The 14,542-nt window shown below is 45.1% G+C and overlaps 1 protein-coding gene across 1 annotated transcript in view; it reads left to right on the top strand.

Annotated features, from left to right (window-relative positions):
* SHB (SH2 domain containing adaptor protein B) overlaps positions 1–14,542 on the top strand; it is a 266,790-nt gene that overhangs the window by 148,331 nt on the left and 103,917 nt on the right. The window contains exon 3 of the mRNA XM_075316131.1: positions 4,882–5,094. Coding sequence (XP_075172246.1) covers positions 4,882–5,094 — 213 coding nt within the window. The remainder of the gene's footprint in view (positions 1–4,881; positions 5,095–14,542) is intronic.

The following is a 14,542-nucleotide window of genomic DNA, read 5'->3' as shown; positions in this document are numbered from 1 at the left end:
GTGGCCTAGTGACAGGATCTGAGACCAGGAATCGGTGAAAGTAAGCCAGAATTAGTGCGGCCGCTTAGTTAATTGTTCTTATCTGGATAGCCATGGCCCACAGCCAGGAATGTGTATAATCTTTATTGAGCTCCCTGTCTGTCAGTGAAGACAATCCTTCAAGAAAGTAAAGCTGCTGCAGGGGGCAAGGAGAGCATGTTGGAAATGGGGTCTTACAAATAACTAAAGCTAAAGCACATGGCCTGGCTGAATTAAGTGCCCTTCTCTGCCTATTACATGAGATAAATGCAAGAGTCCTGGAAGATTAAAACCTATGTGCGCTCCATGACTGTTCTTTCCATTCATTCTGAGATGGCAAGGTGTTAATTTAAGACTTTTCAGTTAATGGCTGCCGAGATCCATTAGAGAACACAGCAGGGACACTCTCTCAGGCCCATCTTGACTCTGTAAGTCTGTAAGCTGCAGGCGTTAGGCAATCTTTCATTGACCCTCGAAATGTTCACAGAAAACCTTCAATTGTCTTGTGTGGAGAATAGTGTTGATAGAGCTTTTAATTTTTTCTTCTACTTGTAGTGAAAGGAGCAGGGACTTCTAATCCTTATAGACAGCCTTCAACATCAAGTGATTTAAGTGCTTTACCACCCTCATTGTCTTGTCCATAAAGCTGTTTTAAGATGCAGTGAGAGTGCTCCACTACAAAGGTCCCCCGTCTCCCCAGCTTTACTAGGAGGACCGCTATAGTCACATTCTGTCGGAGACTGACTCTGCTGTCTTGTTAATGCTTATTTCCTACACAATGACTAAAATGGACAGTTCAGTGTACAGTAAACATGATTAATGTATATTCCCATGTGCATCTGCCTCCATATTCCAACCAGAGCTGATTTCACTCAGCATGACAGCCATCTTGTCTACAGTACGATTGTCTGTGTGTATTTCTTGGTAATATCCGAATGCCTTTGTCACAAACTTGGAAGTTTCGTTTGTTGTTTAAGGGTTTAGGTGTATCACCTCTCCTAGCAGATCTGCAGGGTCCACCCCTGGAATCTGACCAGTACCCCATCTTTTGTGTATGGATAGGTGGCTGCGCTTGTTGGAACAAGCCTGCCCAAATGCACTTCTCCAAATTGGTTTATACGGTGAAGTACCACATAAAATTCTAGATACTCCGTAGCATCATTAGTGCAAAGGGGCTGTCCCATCATCTTCGACCGCACATACCCTAATATAACCTATTCGTGCATAAGGTTATCTTGGGTATGTGCACAAGACGTCTTTTAAGTGCGAGTATATGCCGAATTTTTCAAGCAGAAGACGCTTCAGAAAACGCCATTGTTGTTTTGTTTATTTTCTTCCCCTAAAGAGATTGTGTTTGTTTTGATTATATGCAAAAAAAGTTTATTCAAATTCTGTCTGTGGTCTGACCGGTAACTTGTCTGTGATGAGACAGTATATTTTGGATATCGGGCATCGAGCACAAATCTGCAGACTGATTTATAATGTCCGAAGATCACAAGCTAGACAAGGACTAGATAAAAATATAGGAGAGACTGTGGGTAAAATAACATTGTTAGGCTATATTCACACACTGCATCTTTTACTGCATTTTTGGTGCAGTTTTGAGGTCACAAAGATTCACCTAAATGCACGCATTTCCTTCTCCCAGCAAAGTCTGAGATTTCTATTTTGCTGGGTACACTGCATCTTTTGTTGGCTGCATCTTAGCTGCGTTTTTGAAAATACAGCCAAGATGCAGCATGTCAATTCTTTTTGCATTTTGAGCTGTTCCAGTCAATAGATTTGACTTACACATTGGGCAAAATGCGGTAAAAACGCATGCATTTTTTGATGCATTTTTGCCACGGGTGCTTTTTTTTTTTTTTTTTTTTTTTTTGGGCCAAAAACGCTGCATCTTTGTGGTTAAGAACATAGCCTTAAGGCCACTTTACACGCAACGACATCGCTAACGAGATGTCGTTGGGGTCACGGAATTCATGACGCACATCCGGCCTCGATAGCGACGTCGTTGCGTGTGAAACGTACGAACGACCGCTAATGATCAAAAATACTCACCTTATCGTTGATCGTTGACACGTCGTTCTAATCTCAAATATCGTTGCTGTTGCAGAACGCAGGTTGTTCGTCGTTCCTGCGGCAGCACACAGCGCTATGTGTGACACCGCAGGAACGAGGAACAACATCGTATCTGCAGCCGCCGGCAATGTGGAAGGAAGAAGGTGGGCGGGATGTTCGGCCAGCTCATCTACGCCCCTCCGCTTCTATTGGGTGGCCGCTTAGTGACGCCGCTGTGACGCCAAACGAACCCCCCCCTTAGAAAGGAGGCGGTTCGCTAGCCACAGCAACGTTGCTAGGCAGGTAAAAATGTGTGATGGGGACTAACTATGTTGTGCGCCACGGGCAGCGATTTGCCCGTGACGCACAACCGACGGGGGCGGGTGCTTTCACCAGCGAGATTGCTAGTGATGTTGCTGTGTGTAAAGTCGCCTTTACAATCTTATGAGAAGATTCCATTCTACTCTCTGCAATTATCATTATTCCCATCCTCCTGTATGGGTAGTATCGGATATTGCTTATAAATATAAGCAATCTTCCAATTTATTGCCTTTCTTGAGCTGTCACCATGAACAACATTGTAACCTGCAGACATCATGTAATAGAGCAGGGGGAACAGAGTAGATTGATATATAGATTTGTAAGAAAAGTTTTTGTATAATGCGTTTTCATCATTTAGGCTAAGGACACACTGCAAATAAAATGGAGCAAGTGGAATGCGATAAAAAAAAAATCTCATTCCATCCAGACCAATGTTACTCTATGGAGTCGCTTTTTTTCTCATACCTACTTGCACCGAGAACACAAGCGCAGCATGCTGCTGGTGGATCCAATTTTTGCACTCACACCCATACATACAAGTCTATGGGTGCGAGAGAAACATCACATTACACAGGAGTACAGTGCGATATACTCATCAGCTGACAATGACAATGGAGGAGATAGGAAGATTAGTCTCATCTTCTCCTCCGCAGCTGTGCTCTGATCGCAGGATCGGATCACAGTGGCATGACACTTGGCTTACACTCCAGCAGAGCGGGAGCCGCGTGTCATGCGATGCACTCACAGTAGTACCAGTGTGTCCTTAGCCTTAAGCTTCTGCTCTTTCTGGGATTTTTAGTCCAGTAGGTGGTCCCATCAGTGATTGACAGGATAGCGGTCAATCACTGATAGAACCGTCCTTTGGACCGAAAATCACAAAGAGCAGAAGATTAAATAATTAAAATGCAGGTGATACTGAATCTTCTTTCACAAAACTAACGTATATATCAAGCTGCCCCTGCGCTATAACATGGTGCCTGCAGATTGGACTGTATTTTAATGGTGACGAGTTCTTTTTTTCATCTTGTTTACAACTTCTTGCCATGGAGACTGACCACCGCTGCTAGAGAGCAGAACGTGCAGTGCTAATGAGCTCTTTTCTATTGCACTTATTAGCAAAGTTTGGAAGCTCGCCAGGGTCTCTAGGGTGTACTGTTAATTCCTTTGGCGCAGTGCTTGACAGCAGCGGTGGTCGGTCTCTTAGGCAACAACCTGAAAAGAATTGTGTATATCAAGAAAGGCTGAAAAAGTATTACTGAAGATCATTTTTCGTATGCTAATGAGCGCAGGGGACTAGTCCCCTGGGTGTTAGTTCCGCTGGCTATTCGCCCCCATTAGCATGTTAGTACGCCCACAGGGGTATACTAACATGCTAATGAATGCTCAGCATCAGAGGATGATCTCACTCACGTCTCCACTGCCATCGCGTCCGACGCTGGATTTCGGCTCCGTGCGCATGACTCCAGAATTTCGGTCATGCGCACTACTTCAGTTTGAAGCCTGGACACGTACACCCGGCTTCATAGTGCACATGACAGAAACTCTGGGGTCATGCGCACTGAGCCAAAATCCAGCGTCAGACGCGATGGCAGCGGAGAGGTGAGCGAGAACATGCTCTGACGCTGCACATTCATTAGCATGTTAGTACGCCCACAGGGACGTACTACCATGCTAATTGGGCGACTAGCAAGGGAAGCAACTCCCAGGGGACTAGTCCCTGCTCTCATTAGCATATGGTAAAAGATCTTTTCTAAAGATCCCTTTATGTATGCTAGTGTATACAGGGATGGTTAGGCAGGGATTAGCAATATACACCCAGAACTGCTCGTGGTCCTGGGTGCATATCGGAACTGACAGGTTCCCTTTAAGTAACATTTTAGTAAATGCTTCATAATGAAACTCCTATTGTGTGTATTCCAGCAGATAAAGCCCTCTTTTGTAGGTTATTCCAGTAATTTCTAGCATATCACAATAAACGTCCTTTTGTATAAGCAATGAATGAGTTATAAAGTGTGCATTCAGGACGCTTATCCATTGCTGTTACTCGTCCTTTCTATATCTAACCAGAGGATGTGGGACTAAATCGGCAGAAAGTGTAAATTGCTGGATCTGCCTCTACCATTAGTTCCTGTAGTGAAATGCATTCTTCATTGTGTAGGTCAGTGCACTGATTCTCAATGGTATGAACTGAATTCATTAATATTCATTGTTGGAACTCATTGCTTTCTATGATAGCAAAATCCTATTGAGACGTTCCTGCCATTACAGATTCCTTCTGCATTGTCTTCCAGCCTCCATATAGGAAAGTTGTCTAGCTATGTAGTAATAAGTGGCTAATATTTAGCAGAAGAGGCATCAAGATTATATATTTACTGTTATCCAGCACAGCACAATGTATATTGCACTGCTACAAAGCTGTACAACTGTGCCAAGATCCCAGGATGTGATATTCTATGCTAACGGGCAATTTTCTTCATCTTTGAACAGATATTCAGAAACAGGAGAGTCAAAAAGCGCCCCAGAAGAACATTCAGTTGTATGACACGCCGTATGAGCCCGAGTGTAATGGAGTGGAGTCGGATTCTGAAAGCCTTGTTGGCCTGCAAATGCGAGAAAGCAAGTTGCCTCAAGATGATGACCGGCCTGCAGACGAGTATGACCAGCCATGGGAGTGGAACAAAGCATTGCCAGCTTTAGCAGGTATCTGACTCCGCTCTATTAATGTATAATTCCTGACAATTATATTACTCTAATCCTACATTGACACATCTGTGTGCTGCCCGATCGGACAGAGCACTGACCCACTGAGTTTCATGAGTTAAGGGGTGGGCATACCATTGGTGCTACCTCTATAGCCACATGGGGACACCACATGTGAAGGTGCTCGCGTCCTCCTCCAAACCAGGTGGAATTGTACATTATGATGCCCATATTGTTCTTGCACAGGGGCCTCTTCTGTCTGTGTCTGCTTCTTCATGGATCTATTCAGATTCGTAAAAATGTCAGATCCAAGTCTAAGGGGAACTTTGCACGCTGCGACATCGCAAGCCGATGCTGCGATGCCGAGCGCAATAGTCCCCGCCCCTGTCGCAGCAGCGATATCTTGTGATTGCTGGCGTAGCGAACATTATCGCTACGCCAGCTTCACATTCAGCACTCACCTGCCCTGCGACATCGCTCTGGCCGGCGATCCGCCTCCTTCCTAAGGGGGCAGGTCGTGCGTCGTCATAGCAACGTCACACGGCAGGCAGCCAATAGCAGCGGAGGGGCGAAGATGAGTAGGATGTAAACATCCCGCCCACCTCCTTCCTTCCGCATTGCAGCCGTGACGCAGGTAAGGAGATGTTCCTCGCTCCTGCGGCTTCACACACAACGATGTATGCTGCCGCAGGAACAACGAACAACATCGTACCTGTCGCTGCACCGGGATTATGGAAATGTCGGACCCTACACCGATGATACGATAACGACGCTTTTGCGCTCGTTAATCGTATCAAAAAGGATTTGCACACTTCGATATCGACTGCGACGCCGGATGTGCGTCACTTTCGATTTGACCCCACCGACATCGTACATGCGATGTCGTAGTGTGCAAAGCCCGCCTAAGATTCATGACTGTCCTATTCTTTTTTTTTTTTTTTTAAATTAAATACATTTCAGAACTAAAAAATTACTATACAAGCAATTTTTAAACTATTAACCCCACCCCGTCCCATACCTAGATTCAAGAAACCGTATTACTACTTATTCTTCCAGATACAGTCTGGAAGATATTAAAAAAAAAATCCCACATTTATCATACAGATAAAATATATATTTTTACTGTTTTAGCCAGTAGAGATAAAAAAAAAAAATTATTTAAAAGAGTCTATACCTATACCGAGCCTGATGAAGAGACCTGAGTAGTCTGGAAAGCTTGCTATTATTACAATATTTTCAGTTACCCATTAAAAGGTATCAACCACTGAGGACTTTAGTTCTTTTAAACAATTTTTTTTAGATTTATCATAATGAGTCGATCTTCCATTTGCTTCTTTGCATTTCCCTTTCGCTATCCAACACCTATTTTATAATGAAAATACGAAGTTTTATACATTCCTCTTTCATATATATTATGATGACAAGGAGAATACATTGTGTCTAATATTTTAACATGAGTTAAATTCGCTCCAAAATATCCTGGTGTATAGCATTATTAGCGGAGTCCTTTACAATGATCTGGCCATCAGACTTCACCACCTTCTCCCCCACCTAAATTCAATCAGGTACTTAATCCAGAATACCTTTTCTAAGGGGGTTGTCCATGTAAAATATTAATATCTCAAGTTATTTAGTTAGTAAATTTAGCTGTATACATTCTTTACTATGTCACTACTAGAGGGGCTAAACCTGGAGTATTCAGCCATGACCTAGAATTTTTCAAATTTAATCGGGATTCCTCTCTTTTGAAACACAGGTGTCTCAAGACGGAGCAAAGTATTAATTTTGGGAAAACAATATATTCTTGAATAGTAAGGGGGTTGACATCTTGCCAGTGGAGGGCAGTTGGCTTCCTAGCCTGATAAATCAAGCGTAAAATAGTTGCTTAATGAGCCTCACCGACTGGAAGGCCTTCAACATAACCCAATAGATGTACAATAGGATCTAATGGCATCACACATTCAAACACCCTAGACATAAGATCTAGCACTGACTTCCAAAATCCTTTTAAAGAGGTGGTCCACTACTGAGCATTAGTGGCCACATTGATGTAAAGCTCATAGAGAGGGCTTTTCTCAAATACCTTGTGTAGTAAATTCTGACTCTGAGCAGCGCTAATGCAGTCCACTCATCCCCATCACGTGACCCCCAGGCTCTGACTTATCCGTGCAGAGCACCGCAAGCAGGAGCGATGCTGGGCTGTGACGAGCGGTGAAACTCAGAGATTGGGGCCAGCCTCAGTGATGTCGGGTCAACTGGAAGTTGATGTGACATCACCGGATCTCAGAGGTCAAGGAGCCCCGATGGGGTCATGTGATGGGGATGAGCGGACTGCAATAGCGCTGCTGAGAGTCAGAATTTACTAAACAAGGTATTTGAGAATAGCCTTCTCTATAAGCTTTACATCCATGTGGCCACTAATGCTGCATAGTAGACCACCTCTTTACGTTTAAGGCAAGTCCACATTACATGGCATAAGTCGGCGTTAGGAGTCTTGCATGATGTTGCATCTATAACACAGCGAGTCTTATCTTGTGGCCCATTATATCTAATCGCAGGGAATTATTATGCAGTTAGCACCTGTTCACATTTGTTGGATGTGCGGGTCAGTTTTTTGATAATTCTTTATCTTTACAATGTCTGATGTCTTCTAGTTTGTCAAATTCTGAGTAGTTAATACTGATGAGCGATCAGTACCATGCTTGGGTGCTCTGTACTCATAACAAGTAGTGATGGGTGATCACTACCATTCTCAGGTGCACTGTACTCATAATGAGTAGTGATGAGTGACCACTACCATGCTCTAGTGCTCTACTCATAACGAGCATTTTGACGCTCTGATGGGCTCAACTTGTTTACCGAGTATAATGGAAATCTATGGGGAACTCCAGCAATTTTCTGGAAGTTATTCATACAAAGGCCCATTGGACACGATCATATGTCTTAACTGTATCAAGGAATACTATTACCTTATATTGCTTATTCTTCTTAGGAAGTTGAAGATTTGAAAATAGTCTACGAATATTAAGTGATTGACATGTTTGGCACAAAACCGTCATGATCTTGCTTGTGTTTATATACAGTTAGGTCCAGAAATATTTGGACAGTGACACAATTTTCGCGAGTTGGGCTCTGCATGCCACCACATTGGATTTGAAATGAAACCTCTACAACAGAATTCAAGTGCAGATTGTAACGTTTAATTTGAAGGTTTGAACAAAAATATCTGATAGAAATTGTAGGAATTGTACACATTTCTTTACAAACACTCCACATTTTAGGAGGTCAAAAGTAATTGGACAAATAAACCAAACCCAAAAAAAAAAAAATTATTTTCAATATTTTGTTGCGAATCCTTTGGAGGCAATCACTGCCTTAAGTCTGGAACCCATGGACATCGCCAAACGCTGGGTTTCCTCCTTCTTAATGCTTTGCCAGGCCTTTACAGCCGCAACCTTCATGTCATGCTTGTTTGTGGGTCTTTCCGTCTTAAGTCTGGATTTGAGCAAGTGAAATGCATGCTCAATTGGGTTAAGATCTGGTGATTGACTTGGCCATTGCAGAATGTTCCATTTTTTTGCACTCATGAACTCCTGGGTAGCTTTGGCTGTATGCTTGGGGTCATTGTCCATCTGTACTATGAAGTGCCGTCCGATCAACTTTGCGGCATTTGGCTGAATCTGGGCTGAAAGTATATCCCGGTACACTTCAGAATTCATCCGGCTACTCTTGTCTGCTGTTATGTCATCAATAAACACAAGTGACCCAGTGCCATTGAAAGCCATGCATGCCCATGCCACCACGTTGCCTCCACCATGTTTTACAGAGGATGTGGTGTGCCTTGGATCATGTGCCGTTCCCTTTCTTCTCCAAACTTTTTTCTTCCCATCATTCTGGTACAGGTTGATCTTTGTCTCATCTGTCCATAGAATACTTTTCCAGAACTGAGCTGGCTTCATGAGGTGTTTTTCAGCAAATTTAACTCTGGCCTGTCTATTTTTGGAATTGATGAATGGTTTGCATCTAGATGGGAACCCTTTGTATTTACTTTCATGGAGTCTTCCCTTTACTGTTGACTTAGAGACAGATACACCTACTTCACTGAGAGTGTTCTGGACTTCAGTTGATGTTGTGAACGGGTTCTTCTTCACCAAAGAAAGTATGCGGCGATCATCCACCACTGTTGTCATCCGTGGACGCCCAGGCCTTTTTGAGTTCCCAAGCTCACCAGTCAATTCCTTTTTTCCCAGAATGTACCCGACTGTTGATTTTGCTACTCCAAGCATGTCTGCTATCTCTCTGATGGATTTTTTCTTTTTTTTCAGCCTCAGGATGTTCTGCTTCACCTCAATTGAGAGTTCCTTAGACCGCATGTTGTCTGGTCACAGCAACAGCTTCCAAATGCAAAACCACACACCTGTAATCAACCCCAGACCTTTTAACTACTTCATTGATTACAGGTTAACGAGGGAGACGCCTTCAGAGTTAATTGCAGCCCTTAGAGTCCCTTGTCCAATTACTTTTGGTCCCTTGAAAAAGAGGAGGCTATGCATTACAGAGCTATGATTCCTAAACCCTTTCTCCGATTTGGATGTGAAAACTCTCATATTGCAGCTGGGAGTGTGCACTTTCAGCCCATATTATATATATAATTGTATTTCTGAACATGTTTTTCTAAACAGCTAAAATAACAAAACTTGTGTCACTGTCCAAATATTTCTGGACCTAACTGTATGTATATGTGTGTATGTATATGTATATGTATATGTATATGTATATATATATATATATATATATATATATATATACTAGAAGGTGGCCCGATTCTACGCATCGGGTATTCTAGAATTTACGTATTGTGTAGTTCATGTATGATTTTTGTTATATATACATATATATATATATATATATATATAATATAGATGTTGTTGTGTGTAGTTACCAAGTGTTTGTGTAGGGGCTGTACATGTTCTGGGTGTTGTCTGGGTGTAGCGGGGGGTGAGAGCTGTGTTGTTTGTGTGTTGCGTTGTGTGTCGTTATTTGTGGAGCGCTGTGTGTCTGTATCGTTGTGTATGTGTGTTGCGCGGTTTGTGTGGGTGTGTGTGTGTGTTTTGGGGGGAGGTATGTTTTGTGCAATGTGTGTGTTGTGCGGTATGTGCGTATATTTGTGTGTGCCGCGGTGTTTGTGTGTTGGGTGTTGTGTGTCTGCTGCGTTGAGTGTGCGAGTGAGTCTGAGTCTGAGTGTGAGTGTGCATGTGAGTCTGAGTGTGAGTGTGCATGTGAGTCTGAGTGTGAGTGTGCGTGTGAGTCTGAGTGTGAGTGTGCGTGTGAGTCTGAGTGTGAGTGTGCGTTTGAGTCTGAGTCTGAGTGTGAGTCTGGGTGTGAGTCTGAGTGTGAGTGTGAGTGTGAGTCTGAGTGTGAGTGTGAGTCTGAGTGAGTCTGAGTGTGAGTCTGAGTGAGTGTGAGTGAGTCTGCGTCTGAGTCTGCGTCTGAGTCTGCATCTGAGTGTGAGTCTGAGTGTGAGTCTGAGTGTGTGTCTGTGTCTGAGTCTGTGTCTGAGTCTGTGTCTGAGTCTGAGTCTGAGTGTGAGTCTGAGTCTGAGTCTGTGTCTGTGTCTGAGTCTGTGTCTGTGTCTGTGTCTGTGTCTGTGTCTGTGTCTGAGTCTGAGTCTGAGTCTGAGTCTGAGTCTGTCTGTGTCTGAGTCTGAGTCTGAGTGTGAGTCTGTGTCTGTGTCTGTGTCTGTGTCTGTGTCTGTGTCTGAGTCTGTGTCTGAGTCTGTGTCTGAGTCTGTGTCTGTGTCTGTGTCTGTGTCTGTGTCTGAGTCTGTGTCTGAGTCTGTGTCTGAGTCTGAGTCTGAGTCTGAGTCTGAGTCTGAGTGTGTGTCTGAGTCTGAGTCTGAGTGTGTGTCTGAGTCTGAGTCTGTGTCTGAGTCTGTGTCTGAGTCTGTGTCTGTGTCTGAGTCTGTGTCTGTGTCTGAGTCTGTGTCTGTGTCTGAGTCTGTGTCTGAGTCTGAGTCTGAGTGTGAGTCTGTGTCTGTGTCTGTGTCTGTGTCTGTGTCTGTGTCTGTGTCTGTGTCTGTGTCTGTGTCTGTGTCTGTGTCTGTGTCTGAGTCTGTGTCTGAGTCTGTGTCTGTGTCTGAGTCTGAGTCTGAGTCTGTGTCTGAGTCTGTGTCTGAGTCTGTGTCTGTGTCTGTGTCTGAGTCTGTGTCTGAGTCTGTCTGTGTCTGTGTCTGAGTCTGTGTCTGAGTCTGTCTGTGTCTGTGTCTGTGTCTGTGTCTGAGTCTGTGTCTGTGTCTGTGTCTGTGTCTGTGTCTGTGTCTGTGTCTGTGTCTGTGTCTGTGTCTGAGTCTGTGTCTGAGTCTGTGTCTGTGTCTGAGTCTGAGTCTGTGTCTGTGTCTGAGTCTGAGTCTGTGTCTGTGTCTGAGTCTGAGTCTGTCTGTGTCTGAGTCTGTGTCTGAGTCTCTGTGTCTGAGTGTGTGTCTGAGTCTGTCTGTGTCTGTGTCTGTGTCTGTGTCTGTGTCTGAGTCTGAGTCTGTGTCTGAGTCTGAGTCTGTCTGTGTCTGTGTCTGAGTCTGTGTCTGAGTCTGTCTGTGTCTGTGTCTGAGTCTGTGTCTGAGTCTGTGTCTGTGTCTGAGTCTGAGTCTGTGTCTGTGTCTGTGTCTGTGTCTGTGTCTGAGTCTGTGTCTGAGTCTGTGTCTGAGTCTGTGTCTGTGTCTGAGTCTGTGTCTGTGTCTGTGTCTGAGTCTGTGTCTGTGTCTGAGTCTGAGTCTGTCTGTGTCTGTGTCTGAGTCTGTGTCTGAGTCTCTGTGTCTGAGTGTGTGTCTGAGTCTGTCTGTGTCTGTGTCTGTGTCTGAGTCTGAGTGTGTGTCTGAGTGTGTGTCTGAGTCTGAGTCTGAGTGTGTGTCTGAGTGTGTGTCTGAGTCTGAGTCTGAGTGTGTGTCTGTGTCTGAGTCTGAGTCTGAGTCTGAGTCTGAGTGTGTGTCTGAGTGTGTGTCTGAGTCTGAGTCTGAGTCTGAGTGTGTGTCTGTGTCTGAGTCTGTGTCTGAGTCTGTGTCTGAGTCTGTCTGTGTCTGAGTCTGAGTCTGAGTGTGTGTCTGAGTCTGAGTGTGTGTCTGTGTCTGTGTCTGTGTCTGTGTCTGTGTCTGAGTCTGTGTCTGTGTCTGAGTCTGTGTCTGAGTCTGTCTGTGTCTGAGTCTGAGTGTGTGTCTGAGTCTGAGTGTGTGTCTGTGTCTGTGTCTGTGTCTGTGTCTGAGTCTGTGTCTGTGTCTGTGTCTGAGTCTGTGTCTGAGTCTGTGTCTGTGTCTGAGTCTGAGTCTGTGTCTGTGTCTGAGTCTGAGTCTGTGTCTGTGTCTGAGTCTGAGTCTGTCTGTGTCTGAGTCTGTGTCTGTGTCTGTGTCTGTGTCTGTGTCTGTGTCTGTGTCTGAGTCTGTGTCTGTGTCTGTGTCTGAGTCTGAGTGTGAGTCTGAGTCTGAGTCTGAGTCTGTCTGTGTCTGAGTCTGAGTCTGAGTGTGAGTCTGTGTCTGTGTCTGTCTGTGTCTGAGTCTGTGTCTGTCTGTGTCTGAGTCTGTGTCTGTGTCTGTGTCTGTGTCTGTGTCTGTGTCTGTGTCTGAGTCTGTGTCTGAGTCTGAGTCTGAGTCTGAGTCTGTGTCTGAGTCTGTGTCTGAGTCTGAGTCTGAGTCTGAGTCTGAGTGTGTGTCTGAGTCTGAGTCTGAGTGTGTGTCTGAGTCTGAGTGTGTGTCTGTGTCTGAGTCTGTGTCTGTGTCTGTGTCTGTGTCTGAGTCTGTGTCTGAGTGTGAGTCTGTGTCTGTGTCTGTGTCTGTGTCTGTGTCTGTGTCTGTGTCTGTGTCTGAGTCTGTGTCTGTGTCTGTGTCTGTGTCTGTGTCTGTGTCTGTGTCTGTGTCTGTGTCTGTGTCTGTGTCTGTGTCTGTGTCTGAGTCTGTGTCTGTGTCTGTGTCTGAGTCTGAGTCTGAGTCTGAGTCTGAGTCTGAGTCTGAGTCTGAGTCTGAGTCTGAGTCTGAGTCTGAGTCTGAGTCTGTGTCTGTGTCTGTGTCTGAGTCTGTGTCTGTGTCTGAGTCTGAGTCTGTGTCTGAGTCTCTGTGTCTGAGTGTGTGTCTGAGTCTGTCTGTGTCTGTGTCTGAGTCTGAGTGTGTGTCTGAGTGTGTGTCTGAGTCTGAGTCTGAGTGTGTGTCTGTGTCTGAGTCTGAGTCTGAGTCTGAGTGTGTGTCTGAGTGTGTGTCTGAGTCTGAGTCTGAGTCTGAGTGTGTGTCTGTGTCTGAGTCTGTGTCTGTGTCTGAGTCTGTGTCTGAGTCTGTGTCTGAGTCTGTCTGTGTCTGAGTCTGAGTCTGAGTCTGAGTCTGAGTCTGAGTCTGAGTCTGAGTCTGAGTCTGAGTCTGAGTCTGAGTCTGAGTCTGAGTCTGAGTCTGAGTCTGAGTCTGTGTCTGTGTCTGTGTCTGTGTCTGTGTCTGTGTCTGTGTCTGTGTCTGTGTCTGAGTCTGAGTCTGTGTCTGAGTCTGAGTCTGTCTGTGTCTGTGTCTGTCTGTGTCTGTGTCTGTGTCTGAGTCTGTGTCTCTGTGTCTGTGTCTGAGTCTGTGTCTGAGTCTGTCTGTGTCTGTGTCTGAGTCTGTGTCTGAGTCTGTCTGTGTCTGTGTCTGAGTCTGTGTCTGAGTCTGTCTGTGTCTGTGTCTGTGTCTGTGTCTGAGTCTGTCTGTGTCTGTGTCTGTGTCTGTGTCTGTGTCTGTGTCTGTGTCTGTGTCTGTGTCTGAGTCTGAGTCTGAGTCTGTGTCTGAGTCTGTCTGTGTCTGTGTCTGTGTCTGTCTGTGTCTGAGTCTGTGTCTCTGTGTCTGTGTCTGAGTCTGTGTCTGAGTCTGTGTCTGAGTCTGTCTGTGTCTGTGTCTGAGTCTGTGTCTGAGTCTGTCTGTGTCTGAGTCTGTCTGTGTCTGTGTCTGAGTCTGTGTCTGAGTCTCTGTGTCTGAGTCTCTGTGTCTGAGTCTCTGTGTCTGAGTCTCTGTGTCTGAGTCTCTGTGTCTGAGTCTGTGTCTGTGTCTGTGTCTGTGTCTGAGTCTGTGTCTGAGTCTGTCTGTGTCTGAGTCTGAGTCTGAGTCTGAGTCTGAGTCTGAGTCTGAGTCTGAGTCTGAGTCTGAGTCTGAGTCTGTGTCTGTGTCTGTGTCTGTGTCTGTGTCTGTGTCTGTGTCTGTGTCTGTGTCTGTGTCTGAGTCTGTGTCTGAGTCTGTGTCTGAGTCTGTCTGTGTCTGTGTCTGAGTCTGTGTCTGAGTCTGTCTGTGTCTGTGTCTGAGTCTGTGTCTGAGTCTGTCTGTGTCTGTGTCTGAGTCTGTGTCTGAGTCTGTCTGTGTCTGTGTCTGTGTCTGTGTCTGTGTCTGTGTCTGTGTCTGTGTCTGTGTCTGAGTCTGAGTCTGAGTCTGTGTCTGAGTCTGTCTGTGTCTGTGTCTGTC

The sequence above is a fragment of the Anomaloglossus baeobatrachus genome, chromosome 1, assembly GCF_048569485.1.
Source record: "Anomaloglossus baeobatrachus isolate aAnoBae1 chromosome 1, aAnoBae1.hap1, whole genome shotgun sequence".
Lineage (NCBI taxonomy): Eukaryota > Metazoa > Chordata > Amphibia > Anura > Aromobatidae > Anomaloglossus > Anomaloglossus baeobatrachus.
This window is presented reverse-complemented; position numbering and strand designations above follow the sequence as displayed.